Source organism: Cyprinus carpio, chromosome B20 (genome assembly GCF_018340385.1).
Source record: "Cyprinus carpio isolate SPL01 chromosome B20, ASM1834038v1, whole genome shotgun sequence".
NCBI classification, from domain to species: domain Eukaryota; kingdom Metazoa; phylum Chordata; class Actinopteri; order Cypriniformes; family Cyprinidae; genus Cyprinus; species Cyprinus carpio.
In genome coordinates this window covers 5,929,850-5,948,370 of record NC_056616.1, presented here as the reverse complement: position 1 = coordinate 5,948,370, position 18,521 = coordinate 5,929,850, and the positions used below count along the sequence as shown (strand labels likewise).

The 18,521-nt window shown below is 36.6% G+C and overlaps 1 protein-coding gene across 29 annotated transcripts in view; it reads right to left on the bottom strand.

Moving 5' to 3' along the window:
- LOC109102711 (neurexin-3b) overlaps nucleotides 1-18,521 on the bottom strand; it is a 332,713-nt gene that overhangs the window by 7,219 nt on the left and 306,973 nt on the right. For 11 of the 29 annotated variants that reach the window (XM_042746624.1, XM_042746634.1, XM_042746628.1 and 8 more), the window contains 2 exons: nucleotides 15,954-16,035; nucleotides 4,232-5,715 (listed from right to left, as the gene is read on the bottom strand). In XM_042746624.1, the coding sequence (XP_042602558.1) occupies nucleotides 4,757-5,715; nucleotides 15,954-16,035 (1,041 nt within the window). In that variant the 3' untranslated portion in view covers nucleotides 4,232-4,756. The other 18 variants (XM_042746637.1, XM_042746639.1, XM_042746640.1 and 15 more) reach the window with 9 other exon arrangements.

Sequence of the window (18,521 nt, the reverse complement as noted above, 5' to 3'; positions counted from 1 at the left end):
AATATCCCACAGATTCTCTCTATGGGGTTCAGGTCAGGAGAGTTGGCAGGCCAATTGAGCACAGTAATACCATGGTCAGTAAACCATTTACCAGTGGTTTTGGCACTGTGAGCAGGTGCCAGGTCGTGCTGAAAAACGAAATCTTCATCTCCATAAAGCTTTTCAGCAGATGGAAGCATGAAGTGCTCCAAAATCTCCTGATAGCTAGCTGCATTGACCCTGCCCTTGATAAAACACAGTGGACCAACACCAGCAGCTGACATGGCACCCCAGACCATCACTGACTGTGGGTCCTTGACACTGGACTTCAGGCATTTTTGGCATTTCCTTCTCCCCAGTCTTCCTCCAGACTCTGGCACCTTGATTTCCGAATGACATGCAAAATTTGCTTTCATCCGAAAAAACTACTTTGGACCACTGAGCGACAGTCCAGTGCTGCTTCTCTGTAGCCCATTTCCTGCACACGCCTGTGCACGGTGGCTCTGGATGTTTCTACTCCAGACTCAGTCCACTGCTTCCGCAGGTCCCTCAAGGTCTGGAAACGGTCCTTCTCCTCCACAATCTTCCCTCAGGGTCCGGTCACCTCTTCTCGTTGTGCAGCGTTTTGCGTTTGCCACACTTTTTCCTTCCCACAGACTTCCCACTGAGGTGCCTTGATACAGCACTCTGGGAACAGCCTATTCGTTCAGAAATGTCTTTCTGTGTCTTACCCTCTTGCTTGAGGGTGTCAATGATGGCCTTCTGGACAGCAGTCAGGTCGGCAGTCTTACCCATGATTGCGGTTTTGAGTAATGAACCAGGCTGGGAGTTTTCCACAGGTCCCCCAAGGTCTGGAATCAGTCCTTCTCACGGTCCTCAGGTTCAGATGATTAGGTTAATAGCACGTTTAGAGAACCTTTTCATGATATGCAAATTTTTTGAGATAGAAATTTGGGGTTTTCATGAGCTGTATGCCAAAATCATCAGTATTAAAACCAATAAAAGACCTGAAATATTTCAGTTGGTGTGCAATGAATCTAAAATATATGAAAGTTTAATTTTTATCATTACATTATGGAAAATAATGAACTTTTTCACAATATGCTAATTTTTTGAGAAGGACCTGTATGTATATATTAAATACAGTGGTTGTCTTGAGGAGGGGTTGTAAATATTTCTGTTCCTGCTCCATATTTCAGCTGCCATATTTGATTAGTTGTTCCAAGAAAACGCTTGATTGAACATGCTGGAAAAGGAACAAGCTTTTGTTCTAGACAAGACAAAATTGTTCTTAAAGGCAACAAAGGCCATTTTGATGTTTAACAACAAGGATGGATGCCAGTTTAAAAGTGAGAAAAACAGAAAGAGTACAATTTTGAGACAAAAACCTTGAACAATGAAGCTTTGTTCTGTCATTTTTTATTCTAAATTATATTCATTGTCTGGGTATATAGTCTGTGAGACCATGGCATTTTCTTGTGTGCAGTTCTCAAAGCTTTTGAATTATTTGCCAAAATGTTGAGGGATTAGTTAAAGGAATATCAGAGACTCCATGGGGACTGTAAGGGTATACAGTTTTTTTTTTTTTGACCCAAACTTATAATTAACAAATATTTTTTAATTAATTTAATATTCTTTGCTACTAAAAAGTTTGAAAATCCCTGGTCTATAGCATGGGTCTTTTGACAACACAGATAACTTTTCAGTTACACAAAGAAAGAAGAAAGGAAAAGGAAATGAAAATTGACAAAAATCCCTTTCATATGCTTTCATGGCACTTGAAACAACAGTATAGTACACCAGTCAAATGAACTTTTATGTTTTGATATTGCTTTGCCTTTTTTTAAGCTCAACAGCAATGATAGGGAACATATCTATGCACTGTATATGAAGATTCGTACATTTTTTATTCCATAAAAAAATAACGACGACATGAGGAGGTGATTATATAATAACATAATTTTCATTCTGGGGTGAACTATTTCTTTAGTTAATCTTATCAGTCTGAGATGTCATAGCTTAAGCACTCATAACTGCAGCTTTCCCCAATTTTGGCCAGCACTTGTGAAGCCAATGTTTATTAGTGGCGTTGAGAGCTCATCATATGCTCCATTTGGGCTCCAGCTGCAGTATGATGAGGAAAGATGATTGCATGCTCTCATTTCATTCATCAACATTAGCCACAACACTGATCAGATATAACTCAGTTCACATGATGCACTGGCCATGTATCATTTAATAATGCGGAGGGACTGTCAAATAAATCAGGAGATAATGAAAGGAGGAAGAATATAATTGCTTAATGCTATGTTTCCACTTGGGACGTGTTAGATTTCTAAATGACAGTGTGATCATTAATCTGCTTTCAAAGTCAGTTACACTTAAAATAGACTTTAAATTGTAATAAAGACACTGATTGTATTATTGTTTATTGGTCTACTCTACGGTGTGCCATTAGATATATGGTCAAAGTAACAACCAGTTAATGTAGATAGATTTGTAACCCATTACCTCTTTTTCACTGTTCTCTCAATGACCAGAATCGGATTTATAATGTTAGTAGTATTGTAGTACTACCTTTAGTAGATGCTCTGAAGGAAAGAACTAAAATATTCAGCAGTACCCGTCCACTTTTTTAGCCGCCTTAGCAGTATTTCTGATTCATTTCTCCATTAGCACTTTTCCCCATAGGCAGAAAAAACAACAACAACAACAACAAAAAAAACTGAAATTCCAACCATAAAAAGTATTTACAAATCAAGAAATTAATAATTATTTGCTATATCATAATTGAGTGGAATGTCAGAAACTTGGGATAAGAAACAGAAAATTTCACACTAGCCTTGAAAACAACTGGGAACGTTTTATTGCTGGACATTGTCAAGAGTGAAAACAAGAACTGATGAACTGGGAAAAAAAGAAAAAAAAAAAGAACACAAAATCAAAATTACAGCACACAACTCTTGAGTGCTGTGCTGTGATAAAAAAAAGAAAGATGAATACACATGAGAAAAAAAGCATGAACTACTGCTAGCATGAATGCAACAAACCTAGAAGCCTGCATGACAACAGCGCAACTGCATAAATACACAGAATGAGACACAGACTAAAAATAATTTTGAGTTTCAGAAATGTGGTGGCAGTATCAATCCAATACATCATTCACCTTTATTTCATTAGCTCTTGTAACCTTATTTAAATGGCAGAGGGTGATTTCTACCAGTTAACGTCTTATGGTTTTCAAACATCTGACTCAGCACCATCGAGACACATTAACATACAATACTCTTCCATAATAATGTATGCAGGTACATTTGGGTCCAAACATCTGGGACCACAGAGGTAAAATTCTTCTATTTTGTATTTATCAATTTTTAAATTTGTTGTCATAAATATTATTTAAAATTTGAATAAAATGTTAGAATAAGTTTGTGTACATACATGGAAGCAGGGAAATCAGACCCTTTAATTAAATTAGCTTATCTGATCAGCAAAATAGAAATTAGTGCAGAACCTTAAATATTTCTTCTTCATTGTTCACAATATTACTTTATTTTTATTTTTTTCTCTCCAAATCCTGAAACCTTCTGTTAATTTCCCTGCTTATATTAGGTTTTGAATATCAGATTTTCAATGTGTGCTCAGACTTTTGGACTGTACTTTATGAACAATATAGGTGTTTGTTCAATTTGTACACAAAGAGTATGAAAATGTCAAAATCAACTGTTATGTACAATAATGAGCTACAAAGTACCGCATCTATGATGTAATAAAATATGTAAACATATTTATTGTTTGACACAGATGATTGTGACAACATGAAATATATACTTTTGTCTTCCTTCCTTCAGTCGTCATGCTTTGTTCAGTTGATCCATATGCGAGTTGTGTGTAGTATATGACATAAGAATTCAAAACTGAAAGAGGGATTCCTGAATTTAATGTTGAATGTTTCATTTTCTATTTGTAAAAGATGGATGCTTTTCAGTTGAATCTGGCTATACATGACAGAGCTCAATCAGAATATGAATGTTAAAGCAAATTATTCCTTGACAGAATCCAGAAGAGAAAAATATGAAAAATAAAAGCAGAAACAAAGGAAAAATGAGTATGTTAATACAATAAAAAAAGAAGTAGTCATTTTCCACAGTAAACCCCTGAACACATATTCCAAAAAAAAAAAAAAAAAAAAAATGAATAACATAAAAAAAAAGACAAACATACCATTTGTTTAATGGAACACTTCTCCAGCGTGGGTTAGAAAAGTACTGTTTTATGGCAATTTTTCCCACTTTGCATCTCCAAAACAACATCCTCTGGTTCTCCTCTTTGCAAAGATATCAGTACTACATCACACACATCACATGCATGTCCAAAATCATGACCATTACCCATGATCATCATTGATTTGTACAGGGTTACAATGGACAAGGGCAGCTTTTTTTTTTTTTTTTTTTTTCTTCGTCCTTTTTTACACCAAGGATTTTGTACCTCAGAAAGTCACTTGAGGGAAAACAATGTAACAATGAGATATTTTACACTGGCATTGTCCCACAACCAGACAGAAAGTAAGGTATCAAGGTCCCCAGAGTCCTATTTGCCTTCTCCCTATGCTTACCGTATTCTTTAGTGTGCTTCAAATCACATAACTTGGAAATGGGTTCATTTTGACTCAATGGGTTTGAGTTCTTAAAGGTTTTTCTGTGTAAAATCACTGTTTTTTGTTCAAGATTTCTCAGATGTTGTTCTGTCTATGTTTTGTCATTCAGATTTTGTTTTATACATAGTATTCTTTGTCCTTGTCTTTGGGTCTCTTGTTGCTGGCACCCTTAGTGCTGGGTTGTTTGTCTTTGACTACTGTGCCATTATTCTGTGCGGAATTGCTGATGTAGTTCCGTGTTTCATCTACCTGATAGGAGCCCTCGTCCCTGTTCCTGTATTTGTACATGGCATAGAGGAGGATGAGGATGCACAGGGCGGCAGCAGAGACGATACCCACCACCATACCTGTAGTGCTGCTGGACTCACGTATTACCTCCGAGGCACCAGGAGGCACTCTCCTGATGCCTGGCACGGTGGGCAGAGCACTGGGGATGGTACGCAACATGGGCTGGGTGATGTACGGCCCCCTAGGTTTGGTGCCATCCATGTCAAAAGATGTGGGGAGTGGTAGTAGCACTATGTCCGGTTGGGGTTTGATCTCACGGTTGTTCATTTTCCCAGCTGGGATTTTAGGAGCAGTCTCAGAAGTGACGGGTGATGCCGCTGAGCTCCTGAAGTCAGGCAGAGGCGGGATGGCCGCAGTCCTGCCTGCCTCAGAGGCCTTGCTAGGTTTAAAGTCCTTTACTTCCCACTTGGGCGCGAGAGCTTTGTAGCCACCTTCATAGGTCGACGTGGTCAAGATCTTATCTGTTACCAGGGAGAAGGTGGTGTAAAAATCTTCATCGTCAGTAGGGGGGAGGCTAGAGTCGAAGGCCTCCCCAGAGCCAAACCCCGATATCACCAAGCCATCACCATCATCATCATCACCATCATCATCATCACAATCATCGCTGCCTTCGTCCGACAAGCAAGGTACCCCCGCCTCGGTGGCAATTGACAGGGACTCTTTGGTGGTCTCAATAATGGTGAGGACGGGGTGAAGGGTCGGGGGAAGGGGGATGAAAGGGGCTCGAGTGGAAACAGGGGGGATGTCTATGGGATCCTCAACTAGAACAGGGATAACTAACTCCCCTCCTGACAAGCAGAAGAAAAAAAAAAGGAAATTAGTGTCCATTCAACTTTGGCTGCTTGTAAACAGGCAACTGTACATGACCAATTAAAGCAAAGCAAGAACATCTGGAAAGAAATATGACAAAAAACACTCATCTAAACCAATGGCCAAAACAAACTAAGAAAGAACTGAAAGAGAGAACAGAAATGTAAAAATGCAAGGTAAATTTATCAAAAGGCTTGAAGGGACATGCAGGGTCTTGAGCTTTCTTTTTGGCATACTCTGTTTAACTGACCTCTACATAGAACACCGATCACTCACAATTATTGCACTCCTGCAACTGTGTGATAAGTGACTGATACAAGCAAACCATGAACATCTTTGTATTGCTACGTGTTGATTTGTGTAGAAAGGTTAAAATACAAAACAGAGCCGATCAGTTTTGAGCAACTGCTCACATTGTGAATTCATTTAGGAAATTTATGTCTAAGCATCCTGTTGGATCAATGAACATAAGACCAATGAAGAGCGTAATATATGGAACACTCCCAAAAAATGCAATTATTGTATTGAGATTTCTAATTTTCTGAGCGGCTTATCAAGACTGTAGAGAAAATCACTTTATTTCTTTTCTCTTTCAAGTCTGTCACACTTGAGATGAAAGCCAATTGCCTTTTGACAGTTCTTATGAAATTGCCACAATGGCACAAGTCACATGACAGTTCATCAACACCTGAATGCTTAGTCTCATATGTGAACACTATGGCATACCATATACGATTCGCATCCCTCAATTTGACAGAGACTGTTTAATTTTTGAGAACAACGAACACATTGGGCTTCACTGAAACATACTGAATTTTAGTTAAAATGTAAAACCATTTTATGTAAACTTGCATTCAGGTTGATTTACTGAATAAGGCCCAGTGTTCGTATGATCGATTTACACAAACATGTTCTGGTTGTTTTTCTTGAAGGAGATCTATTATAAATTGGACTTGTTCTTGAAGATTTTATTCTTTATTTTTTATTTTGTTTTACAAGTCATACATTCAGATGGTGGTTGAATCTGCTCAAACTTACGCCAAGTTGGCTTTGCTGATTACAAACAGAGGACACTATAAGCCAGCACAGTTCTCAAACAATGGACCAAAATAAATAAAAGGAAAGGAAAGAAAAATAAAAGCAATGCAAACAATGGTTAATGGTTAGAGTAAAGCACTAGAAACATTCGCAAACCAAATGCACAGAGAGTCAAAAAAGAGTAGTAAAGTACATAAAAAGAAAATAAGTAAAAAAAAAAAAAAAAAAAAAAAATAACAGCCCATAAAACAATTCATCAAAAGGTGGAAGCATACCATCAGTTCTGTGACTTACATCAACAAATTGCCCGCATGATTTTGGCAGGAAGAAAACATTTATAAAAAATTAAGAAAGTTGTGTAAGAATGCTTGGGGATAAGTATGGTTAATATGTAATGATTTAATTAGACAATCAATTTATCATCTGATTTTATCATTTTTTTCTTAGACAATATGATACAGGGAGGCAACGACACATACATTCACACCATGACATGAAAAATAACTTCACCATTCTGCTCATTTGTTCTTTCTTTTGATAAATAAATCCTTTTCTCTACAAAAGAAAACTATACATTTTCTTTTTTTAAGATGATTTTGCTTTGAAGTATCTACAGATTTTCTATGTTCTTTTAAAAAATGAATTCTTTAAACAATTTAATGACTGTACATACTGTACCATTGCTAAGAGGAGAAGGGGAGGGAGAAAGAGAGAGAGAAATAGAGGGGGGAGAGGGGGAGGCCTATGAACAGACTAGGTAGGAAATGACATAGATGGAAGTGAACGTGTACGTCAGTTGCCATGTCCATGTAAGGGCGGTACGAAGCGGTCGGGCGGCAATAGAGCTTTGGGCTGTAAGGAAGGGACGGGGATATACAAACAATGAGCATATACATGCCCATCTACCAGATCGTATAGCACTCTCAAGACTGACACTCTTACAGACCCTAAGCTGCAACTTCTGCCCCATGCAGTTTCCATTTTTTTAATTTAGATTTCAACAATTTAGAAGTCAGATTTCAAACTAGGAAAAATGTTGCTCAATATTTAACTGACTTTGAACATTTGGAGTAGATAGTGGTGAGGAATTAGCATCTTTTTTTTTTTTATATATAAAAATTATGTGTATGTATAAATATATATGGCTGGATATACAGGTATACAGTTCTCAAATACTTTTAAATATTGACCAAGCTAAACAAGAAAAAAAAAGGAGAGAGAAACTAAAGAATCAGTATAGAAATAATAATAATAAAAAATATACCAATGTATTATTATTTGAACTTTGAAGGAGAATTCCATCCAAAAACTATTGCCAGAAATATGCTGAGAGCCAAACATCTGGACCACTTCATACTTCATACAAACATCAAACAGACAGCTCATGGTCATTTTTTTTATTACTAAATTTTAGGTTTGTATAAAAATCAAACACAGAACTGACTTTAAAATCCATGTGTTTTTAATTTTTTTTATTTTTAATTTATTTTTATTTAATCTAATCAAACAGAAAATGTTCCAAATGCCTCTAGTCAGCATACTGATTTTTGAAAACTTTGGAAATTTAGCATTTTGGATTGAATTCTCTTTGGAATAATTTTATACAAAAACATTTAGATATACATATACAGTGGATAGATAGATATATACATATATAAATATACACAAACCAGAGGATATATATGTATACATGTATAAACACAAAAGCAATAAAAACACAGAAAAAACTGACAATTCTCTCACACTATCAAGATTAAAATAATCAGAAAGCACATAGTGAAGTCAAACGGAGGAGGGACACTGTACCGTCACCTCCTTCACAACTAATAATACCATTATTAGTTTTCTTTTGTAAATCTCTTGTTAGTAGCTTGACAGCACAGAGCAGGGATGTATTTCAGGAAAATATATATATTTTTTTTGGATTTTCACTGCAAGGTGATATCATGCTTTTTAACAAGTTGCATTTAGGGAAAGTAGAATCACAGCACTGCAAGCTGGGATCAGAAGGGCTGAAAACAGGGTCACAGGATATTGAGAAACTCATGGGCAAAAGGCTGTTGGATACTGTATACACCTGTACCAACTTGAATCATACAGGTGAATCAACAAAATCTCATTACAAAGATAATGACCTATTGATATTATGACCATTTGAACATAATGGTAATCCTGAATGCATCAAGCCAATTTAGAACAAAAATATTTGGCAGAGATCATTGTATAACCAACAGCCGTTCGCTCAACATTAATGCTAATAAAGACTTGGAATTCCATAAAATGGCATTCTTATAAGACAGAAACCATTTAACAGATGTATTGAATAACCATAATACATTTACATAAATATTTATGTTTGTATGTATGTAGTACATTTGAAAGATTAATATCTTGTGTGGCTGACCAGTATGGGTTTTTAATAGTTGATGCTTCTACTGATTATCTAGTGAGCTTCATATAGCAACCAGCAAAAAGGTTGCTTTATCACAGCCTTGTTTACTGATTCGCTGGAACATCCTGAGCTAAATGAATTTATTGACTAAGTGATTTTAAGGGTTGCTTCAGATGATTTCAGCAAGATGAAAGCATCTACTAAAACCACAGGCACAAAGACAGCACCACAGTGGACCCCCATGTGTCTTGGTAAATACTTTAATCTTACATTAGCACTTCAACAAGCAATGATGAAGTGTTTTATCACAATCAAAGTGTTTTAGTTCGGCACAAACATTGTGTGCTTGTCTTAGGGGACTATATTTGTTTTGCAGAGCGGAGTTAGGAGGAAATGTTCTTATGGGCTAAGCTCCATTACAAAGCAAACACTTCTACACTGCATTAAGCCTCCAGCTCAGATAGATTGCAGTGTTCTCTGCATTTGCTTACAGAAGTTAATTATTGTAAACAAATCTGAAGGGCCACCCCCTTTTTCAGCTGTTGACACTCTCAAAAAAAACAATGTCTTCTGCGCAGAACTTTCAGAGCGGAGAGAATGCGAAATGAAAGAAATTAACCATAACAGCTGACATTCACAGTAGTGCACTCTCTATCCTGTGTCCCCAACCAAATCCGAGTGCCTCGGTATGGATATCCGTGTCTAAACTCTGTGACCATTTTGCTTTTGCTGAGTCTTGCCAAACAGTGATGAATGCTGCAGGTGTGGGGCTAAACCTGCCCGATCCCCTAAAAGAAGAGTCTGTGTGAGCTGGCCCCTGTGGTTCAGAAAGCTCGCCACAGTCAAATCCTTTTGTGTCAGCTGTGCATTGTGCTCAACCTGTGACTGTTGTGGTTCTTCTCCTTCACCTCAGCCTCTGCTAACTCATCACCAGTGTAAGAACTAAAACATGTGGGAAATGAGAAGTCTGCATAAGTGCTGAGGTAAATAGGGGCAGGGCATCTCTGCACAGAGCTTGAGATACAAGAACTGGCTAATTTGGCATATCCACAACTAAATACATATGCATATCTCTTTATTTATACAGTTCTATATAGAGTAAAATTGCACAAATCTGTACATAAATCAATCTACTGTTCCAGATTCATATACATTATTTATTGCTAAGTGTTAATAATTTAATTAAATTTTTATTCTGTTCTCATGTCAGATGTGTATGTATGCATGTATGTATGTATGTATGTACCAGGAGCACCTTAAAAAAAAAAGAAAAAAATTCCTCGTGTCTTTGCACACACCTGGCAAATAAAGCTGATTCTGATTCTGGTATCCTCAAAGCATCATTCTGCTCTCCTCTGTTAGAGTTAATAATGTATGAATTGAAGTAGTATGAGCTCTTTATCAGCCGTAAATTAATTGTTGTTAAGTTAATAACATTCAACTACTTAAATACATTCAACTATGTAAATACATGAAAAAATGTGTTTTTGTCTCATGTCACACGTAAGTGCCCCAGCAATAATGGTTAAAGGGTTAGTTTACCTAAAAAAGAAAATTCTGTCATTAATTACTCACCCTCATGCCATTCCAAGCACAAATTAAGATATTTTTGATGCATCCCAAGAGCTATCTGACCCTCCTATAGACAGCAAGGGTACTACCACAATCAAGGTCCAGAAACGTAGTAAGGACATTGATAAAGTAATCCATGTGACATCAGGGGTTCAACCGTAATTTTATGAAGCTACGAGAATACTTTTTGTATGCAAAGAAAACAAATATAACAACTTTATTCAACAATTTTGGAGAGTATCCACTGAACACAAACAGCGTATGTTGTTCATTGTTAGCTGCCACACATGGATACGTTGTTTTTGTTTAGATCAGAGTGCAAACAACGTAGAAAACATATCCACTTGGCCCAGCTGACACAGAACAGCATACAATGTTTGCATTCAGTGGATATTCTCCAAAATGGCGCTAGGGTGATGCAGAGGAGACAAATTGTTAAATAAAGTTGTTCTTTTATTCTTGTAGCTTCGTAAAATTACAGTTGAACCACTGATGTCACATGTGTGTTATCTGTTCTCATGTCAGATGTGTATGTATGTGTGTATGTATGCATGTATGTATGTATGTACCAGGAGCCCCTTAAAAAACAACAATTCACGGACCTGGCGAATAAAGTAATGTCCTTGCTATGTTTCTGGACCTTGATCATGGTAGTACCTTTGCTGTCTATGGGAGGGTCAGAGAGCTCTTGGGATGCATGAAAAATATCTTAATTTTTGTTCCCAAGATGAACGGAGGTCTTACGGGTTTGGAACAACATGAGGGTAATTAATGACAGAATTTTCATTTTTGCGAGAACTATTCCTTTAATTGTACCTGAAGTAATTACTTTTAGTAATTTTTTAAGGTGGGGCTTAGTATAGGGTCAATTAGTTTGGCTGTCCCAGTTGTGGTTTAGTTGCTGGTTTTGTTTTTTCTAGTTTGTCTTTCTAAATGTCTCTCCAAGGGATCTTTTGGCTTTGAGTGCCACAGATTGCTGCAACTTCATCATGCCATATCTCGATGTGACCCCAGGTGTTAAATTAATATCCTCAGCCAGAGGCATGAGACCACTGTCTGCTGCTCAATTTGTTGTATGGTCATTAAGCGAAAAGTGTCAACTAAACAACCTTAAACTGATCTGAAAGCTGCTTCAAATTGACTCCCGGCCCAATGGGGCCTGACTACACCAAAATTCAGCCCGTGTCAGTGGTTCAGTGACCCATTCCTCAGGGTCTCATGTTCTCTGTTCACCTCTCCATGCTCTTCCTGATTGATGTCTTGCTTTGAAGACTGTTTTTCCATCTTAATCAACTGAGGAAATGACAGCACAATGAAACCTTAGGGATCTTACAACATCAGTTTTACTTTAAAAAACTGTTCCTTCTTGAACTACACTGATGCCAGCTTTTTCCCCTGTTTGATTCAAACATCAAGTACTTGGAATTGTTTCAGTTGTTTTTGTGCACGATTTTGTCTGAGTTTATATTTAGTCTTCAGGGAAAGTTCACTCCTATGGTCTATTCAGAACATAAACCATTTATTTATTGGTTATCCTAAAGCTGAAATATGGATGTCATATATATATATATATATATATATTTATATGCGATCCATGTTAAACCATGTATAGGTGATTTCTTTCTATACACTGGGCTGTGCTTCTATCAACATACAAGGAGGCTCATTGGAAAAACATACCTCTAACTCCAAAAATGCACCTATAAACACAATTCATTGCAGTTTCCAGTTGAAATGAACACTATCTGTGGTAAAAACAAACAAACAAAGAAACAAAAAACCCCCACTTATTTCACAAATTATGATTACAGGAACAGATTATCACTTTTATCATACTGCATGATTTGTAATATAAAGCATTTTGATATTTGCATCACATAATAAAATTTATATGTATGGCTTTTCTGTTGTATTACACTTGTTCGGTATCTATTCTGGTACAGCACAGCACTGCACTTGCAAGAAGCAACAACATATTGTTTTGCAGAAATGTTACCGCAGGCACGTTTTTCCAATGACCCTGGTTTAGTTTCTATACACTGTATTTGTTTAAACTTCATGACAAGCCGGTTGATTTTTAAAACTGATAATTTATTTGTTTATTTCATATCATGGCAAACTGGTCTGTATCACCACACTAGAATCACTGTGATATTTTAGGGTTTCCCCATCTTCAAAATTCCAATTTTATCTCTTTTTTTGGTATAAACGTTTTATTAGCCTTTTTGTGGAATTCCCAGTAGTTTAAATGTGTTTCACAGAACACAGTGCAAAAATACAAGAAACAACAACATTGGCAAGACATCAGACAGATAGAGCAATCAACATTTAAAGACAAAGACATCAGCACATACTGTAGACAGATGATAGCAGCACACATGATCAGCCTGTTAGCAAACTCATGGAAGAAGCACAAAAGATGGAGCCAGTAACACCCATGCAAGAGTCATGATTGAGATCTCCCATTGGGGATCAGTTATTTTGCAATCAACACATGCGTCAAATGCGACAGATTAGTAGCAACAAATAGAAAAACAGATATACTTTGTGGCAATAAAAGTCTTTTTATGCCATCTGCATTCAAACAGACATGTCTATGCAGAAAGGCACAGAAATAAAGATGAGATCAGGGATGGAGGGGTGGGGGGAGTGGTCATTCTTTCACACACAACTTTCTTGAGACAGAATGGGGTTGCCTGCACAAGGCAAAAATAATAAATAAAACATATGATGGCAAGAAAAGATTTTGTTGCCTTTTATTTCCTGCTGTATAGAATGTGGGGATTTTTAATTTTAGCCTAATGGCACAAAACATAAAAATGAGGAAGATACTGTTTTTTTGTTGTTGTTTTTTTCCAACCACCAAAATTCCATGCGGCACAAGATGAGGCGAAACAAGAGGATCAACTTTAATCCTGGAAAATGGAAGGATGAGGACATCAAAGAAAAAGCCCCCCAAAAGGTTAAAAAAGAGAAAATTCTCGGAAATACAGCAAATAAACCCAAATCACATGAATGGAATGTAAAAGAGTGGATACAGTAGGAAGATGTTTTTCCACATGAAAAGGGTCAACCAAAACAGAACAGAACAGAAAGTATCATGCAAACTGTCCAATAAATCTGAACTGAAGGTCAGACTGATGATGTGAATTTCTGTGTCGACATGAAATCATATGAGTGTGGTGGTTTGCGGCTAAGTGTACACGTTTCGAATGTCAGATGAGAAGAAATGAAAGGTAACACTGGAACTGTCCCTTAAAATACTTCCTGTTGTCACTGAATTTGAGAGGACTTGGGGATGGTATTACATTTAACATAGTTAGGGAGAATTTATCCAAAGCACAGCTGTCTGCCATCAGGTTTCAAAACTAGTACAGAGTAAATCTTTGGATAATGAGCAGAGTGACCTTGTAAGTTTGAGAAAAATATGCGTTAAAATTAACAAAAAAATAAATAGGGGCCATCTGTAAAGTCAAAGGTAATGACGGACCATATGGATGCTAGCTTGAGGGTATGACGCTTTAAAAATGATAAAAACAAAACATTGTTTTTGCTGGAAATCATTTTTACAACTGAAAATATAAACAATCAAACATGATGCCAGCAAACATGGTTTTAACTGATGTATTTAGGAGTGGAAGGTTAAAAAAACTGTTCAACGCAGGACACATGTTTTGTATAACACAGGGTGTGGTTTGAGGTAAATTCAAGGGCCTTAATTAGTGTTCTGATGACATTTAGAAGCAATTTAAGCCCCTTTGGTTAAGAAGTACCAGTACAGGGCAGCAGGCAGAACACAAACTTTCATAAACCAAACAAGCCTTGCATCCATAATGGCCTTGTAAGCATCAAAATCAACTGCTGGGTTTTTTTTTATATACTGCGATGGCTGACGGCACGAGTCTGACAATTACAGCAAATCCCAAGTTCTCTGAAAGTTATGTTTTATCTTAACCTTACCAATTAATATGTCATAGTTATACTGCACAAAAATGTTTGTTCAACCTTGAGGACACAGGCTATGTGTGGAGAAAGGTGAGCACAGAAATTCGAAGATATCTGTTCTCTATTAGATGTTTTAACGTAAGGCAAGCCTTCAATGCGAGGAAACAAAGGAACAAACAGGAAGGAGGAGTTGTTTCTGTTGCAGTTAGTCCGCTACACATCAGAAATCTCTATGCTCAAAGCATTATTATTATTTGATTTGTAAACAACTCAAAATGTATCATCTGTCAAAGACGCACACACACACGCACTGCAAGAAATCCATTGTGTACAGGATTGATACATTTTGAAGCATCAGAGTGAACTACATGGAGTTTGATACTAATTTTGTACTTTTGTCATAAAGTTTGGCTCTCTGTTAATCGCTGAGAGAACAAAATTAGTATAAACACACAACCATGTTAGTGACGTTCGGCCCCATAATCAAGTGTAACTCTGAAACAGTCCAATTCTTCTTGGCTCATTTTATTCCATTACAATATCATTCGCATGTAAACTGATTTAGAGAAATCAGCCCACAGACTTAAATAGAAAAGAATTTGGACACATAAATCAAGTCTTAAAATGCATCAACGTCACTGCACAATAGAAAACAAAATATCAAAGCAAGTGACATTTATTTAAAGAATAATACTGTATATGCTGTTCAAAATTAAGAAAACTGTATTCTTTTTCTTTTATCTTCTGCAATAATGTATTTTCTTTTTATATCATAACTTGGAAGCAAATATCTATATATTTTGATAAATGCAATATAGCCCTAATTTAAATGTAATTACTTAACAGACGCTTTCTGTAAGTCAGTACTAGTGGAACATGTCAACAGTTAATGTATTGGATTCAAGTGAATTTTACCTAAAAGTTATTACAAAAAAAGTCAATCCTCAGAAGTCCCGAGAAAACATTTAGTAACATTTGTTTACAGAAGCCATTTGGTTTGATATTTTATATTCTAAGCCAGTAACATACAGACATTTATTGTGACTTAAGTGTCCAAATAATATTGTACATCAGTGATATACCACTTTACATCACTATAGACATATGTTTTTACTGCTATAGTTGTTGAGCTTGAAAAACTTGCTTTTAGTGACACTTTTGAAGTTACACTGGGCTGTCATGGGGATGATGCTTTGAGAGGGAGAACTCAAATAGAAGAGATTGAAAGACCAAGTTTAAGCAAGCACAACTGTAACACATCCATCCCACCTGTGTGTCCCCCATCACACTCCTCCAGATCCTCGTCATCGCTGGAACATTCTGCAGAGGACACAATGTCATCTGTTGTCTGCTGGTTCAGCCAGAGGCGTGTGGAGACAAAATAAAAAGAACAAAGGTTTAAGTGAAGCCAAATCTACCAATACAAAGAGGATCATGGGTAAAAACAATGAAAACACATCATTGCAAGCATTATATTTTATTTTTTTCCCTTATTTCTCAAGGGCAGCAGACCGGGGACTGAAATGTCAGGGTTGTTTTTCTATTTGGGTTTATTTATGGTGGCTGACTCTTCATACATCTCCTACCATCTCCAGCTTCTCATGGGCTGTCACAGATCATCACCATCTCTGGACGCTCGCCTTCTGCTCGCTCATCAGCACCTTCCTCTACCCCACAATTCTGATTTATGAACACACTTGTTCCCGCCTTCTTATTCTCTCCCAGCCTGGACACTCTGGCAGTGTTGTATTTCACCCCACATGCACGCACAGCCTGTTAATCAGAGTGGATCGGTGCCTCGATAAAATAAGCCCTGTCACAAAGCAAGGGTTATGAAATCATAGAACTGATTGAGTTTGCAGTGCTCAGTGAGAGGACGGGCTCTAACTATTATTGAGTTTGACAGGCTAATGAAACAGAATTCGGCTGAAGCCTGGGAAAGCACCTACGTACTAGGATAGAGAGGATGCTGTCGGGAAAAGTACATTTGTACTAATCTGCTTATAGTTTGAGTGAGAGACACTCGCCACCAAAATACTGAATATGTCTTGAGATGCTGGTATGCTAGTGTTCCTATCTTAACGTGATCTATCCAGGTCCGATTACATTACTACCAATCCATAATATTTTATGGTATGAACTGTATGTCTGAACTTTGTGTCCTAAACACAGTGCTGGCACCATGTGCGGTTTTCCTCTATCCCAATCAACTCTGGGGACCCACCTCTAAGAATGTTTTAGATGTCACACCAACTGAAACGCCTGATTCAGTTTATCAGCATATAAGAACACACAATTCTAGACAGGATACTAGCTTGACAGGAATTCAGAATGTGCGTTTCTAAATGCGCTGTATATTTCGAATCATTCTTTTTAAAGAGTGTGTCTCAAGATGGAGCTGGATGTTGCTGAAAATGATGTTGTAATTAGAAAATCAACAATGAGGTCCCTATTTGTCTGGAGCTGTTACTGAAATCTGAATTCAGTACAAAAATCATGTCATGCATAATCATAGCTGTAACTTTGTAGTTCTCATGCACATCCACTAGTAAAAAGTAATATGTATCAGCCTATATGTAGCTAGTGTTGCGAATAGATTTGTTAATTTTTTATTTTTTTATATAGTTTTTCTGTTTAGAACATCTTAAGTAAAAATAAGAATATTCTTAAGAAATGTTTTGGGCAATATTTTATTCTTAAATTAGAAAATGAGAAAAAAACAGAAGTTAAAAAGAATTTTTCATGAAAAATTTCATCCTGCCCCATGATCTGGATTGGGTATTGGAGTTTAGACTGGAAAAACTTTTGGGGGTAGGAGTTAGAATTTAGGGTTGGAGGTTGGGAGAGATTATGTGTAAAACTGAGGGTTAGGATTGGGGTTGAAGTTTAACCCTCTGAGGCCTAGGTTTTTTTTGGGGGGCCTGGAGAAGTTTTGACATGCCCTAACTTTTGTGCTTTTTTCAGTTGCTTATAAACATATTCATGGCTAAAGTCTGAAAACGCTGTATTCAGTACAAACTGGGCTACAATAATATGTAAATAGCATGTACATACATGATTGTGTTTTTGAGAAAACAACGTTTATGCGTGGTTAGTGAAAAACTACAATTTTGAAGTCACTGAAATAAGGTCATAAAACACATACAGAACATTTGTTCACAAGACTGTCAAACCTGGAGCATGAAGCCTAGAATTCTTGCTTCAAAATGATGTGAAAATCATCTTGTTTACTCAGTCACAGAAAACAATAGATTGATTTAAATTTTCTAATACACTTTTTGTTTCGAAAGGGTACATGCGAGTAGGCGTGATTGACCGTGAATATTTGTGTGATTCACACATGAGAAAACAAAGGCCCGGATAATGAGCTGCATAATGAGCCTTTCAGCCAGGTGTGTGACTGAGAGGGAAGAGTTACAAGAAAGAATGTGAGGACAAAATAAATGTAGATATTTTTATGTTTGTAGTTTATTTAGAATATATTTAATTATCCCACAAAATAATTTGAGATTCTCTTGCAAGTGCAGTTAAACAGTTTATTAGGAACAGTCAAAGCTGACTTTCAAAGCTGAATTTTTAGCATCATTACTCCAGTCACACGATCCTTCAGAAATCATTATAATATTCAGATTACAAACAAAAAAAAACAAAAAAAAAAAAAAAAAAAAAAAAAAAATATATATATATATATATATATATATATATATATATATATATATATATATATATATACATATAGTGTTTTTATTTTTATTTTTATTTTTGTATAGTGATGAGAGTTTTTTTTAAGTTTTTTTTGTTGTGTTGATGGGAAAGCATTGTTTGTAACATTTATCG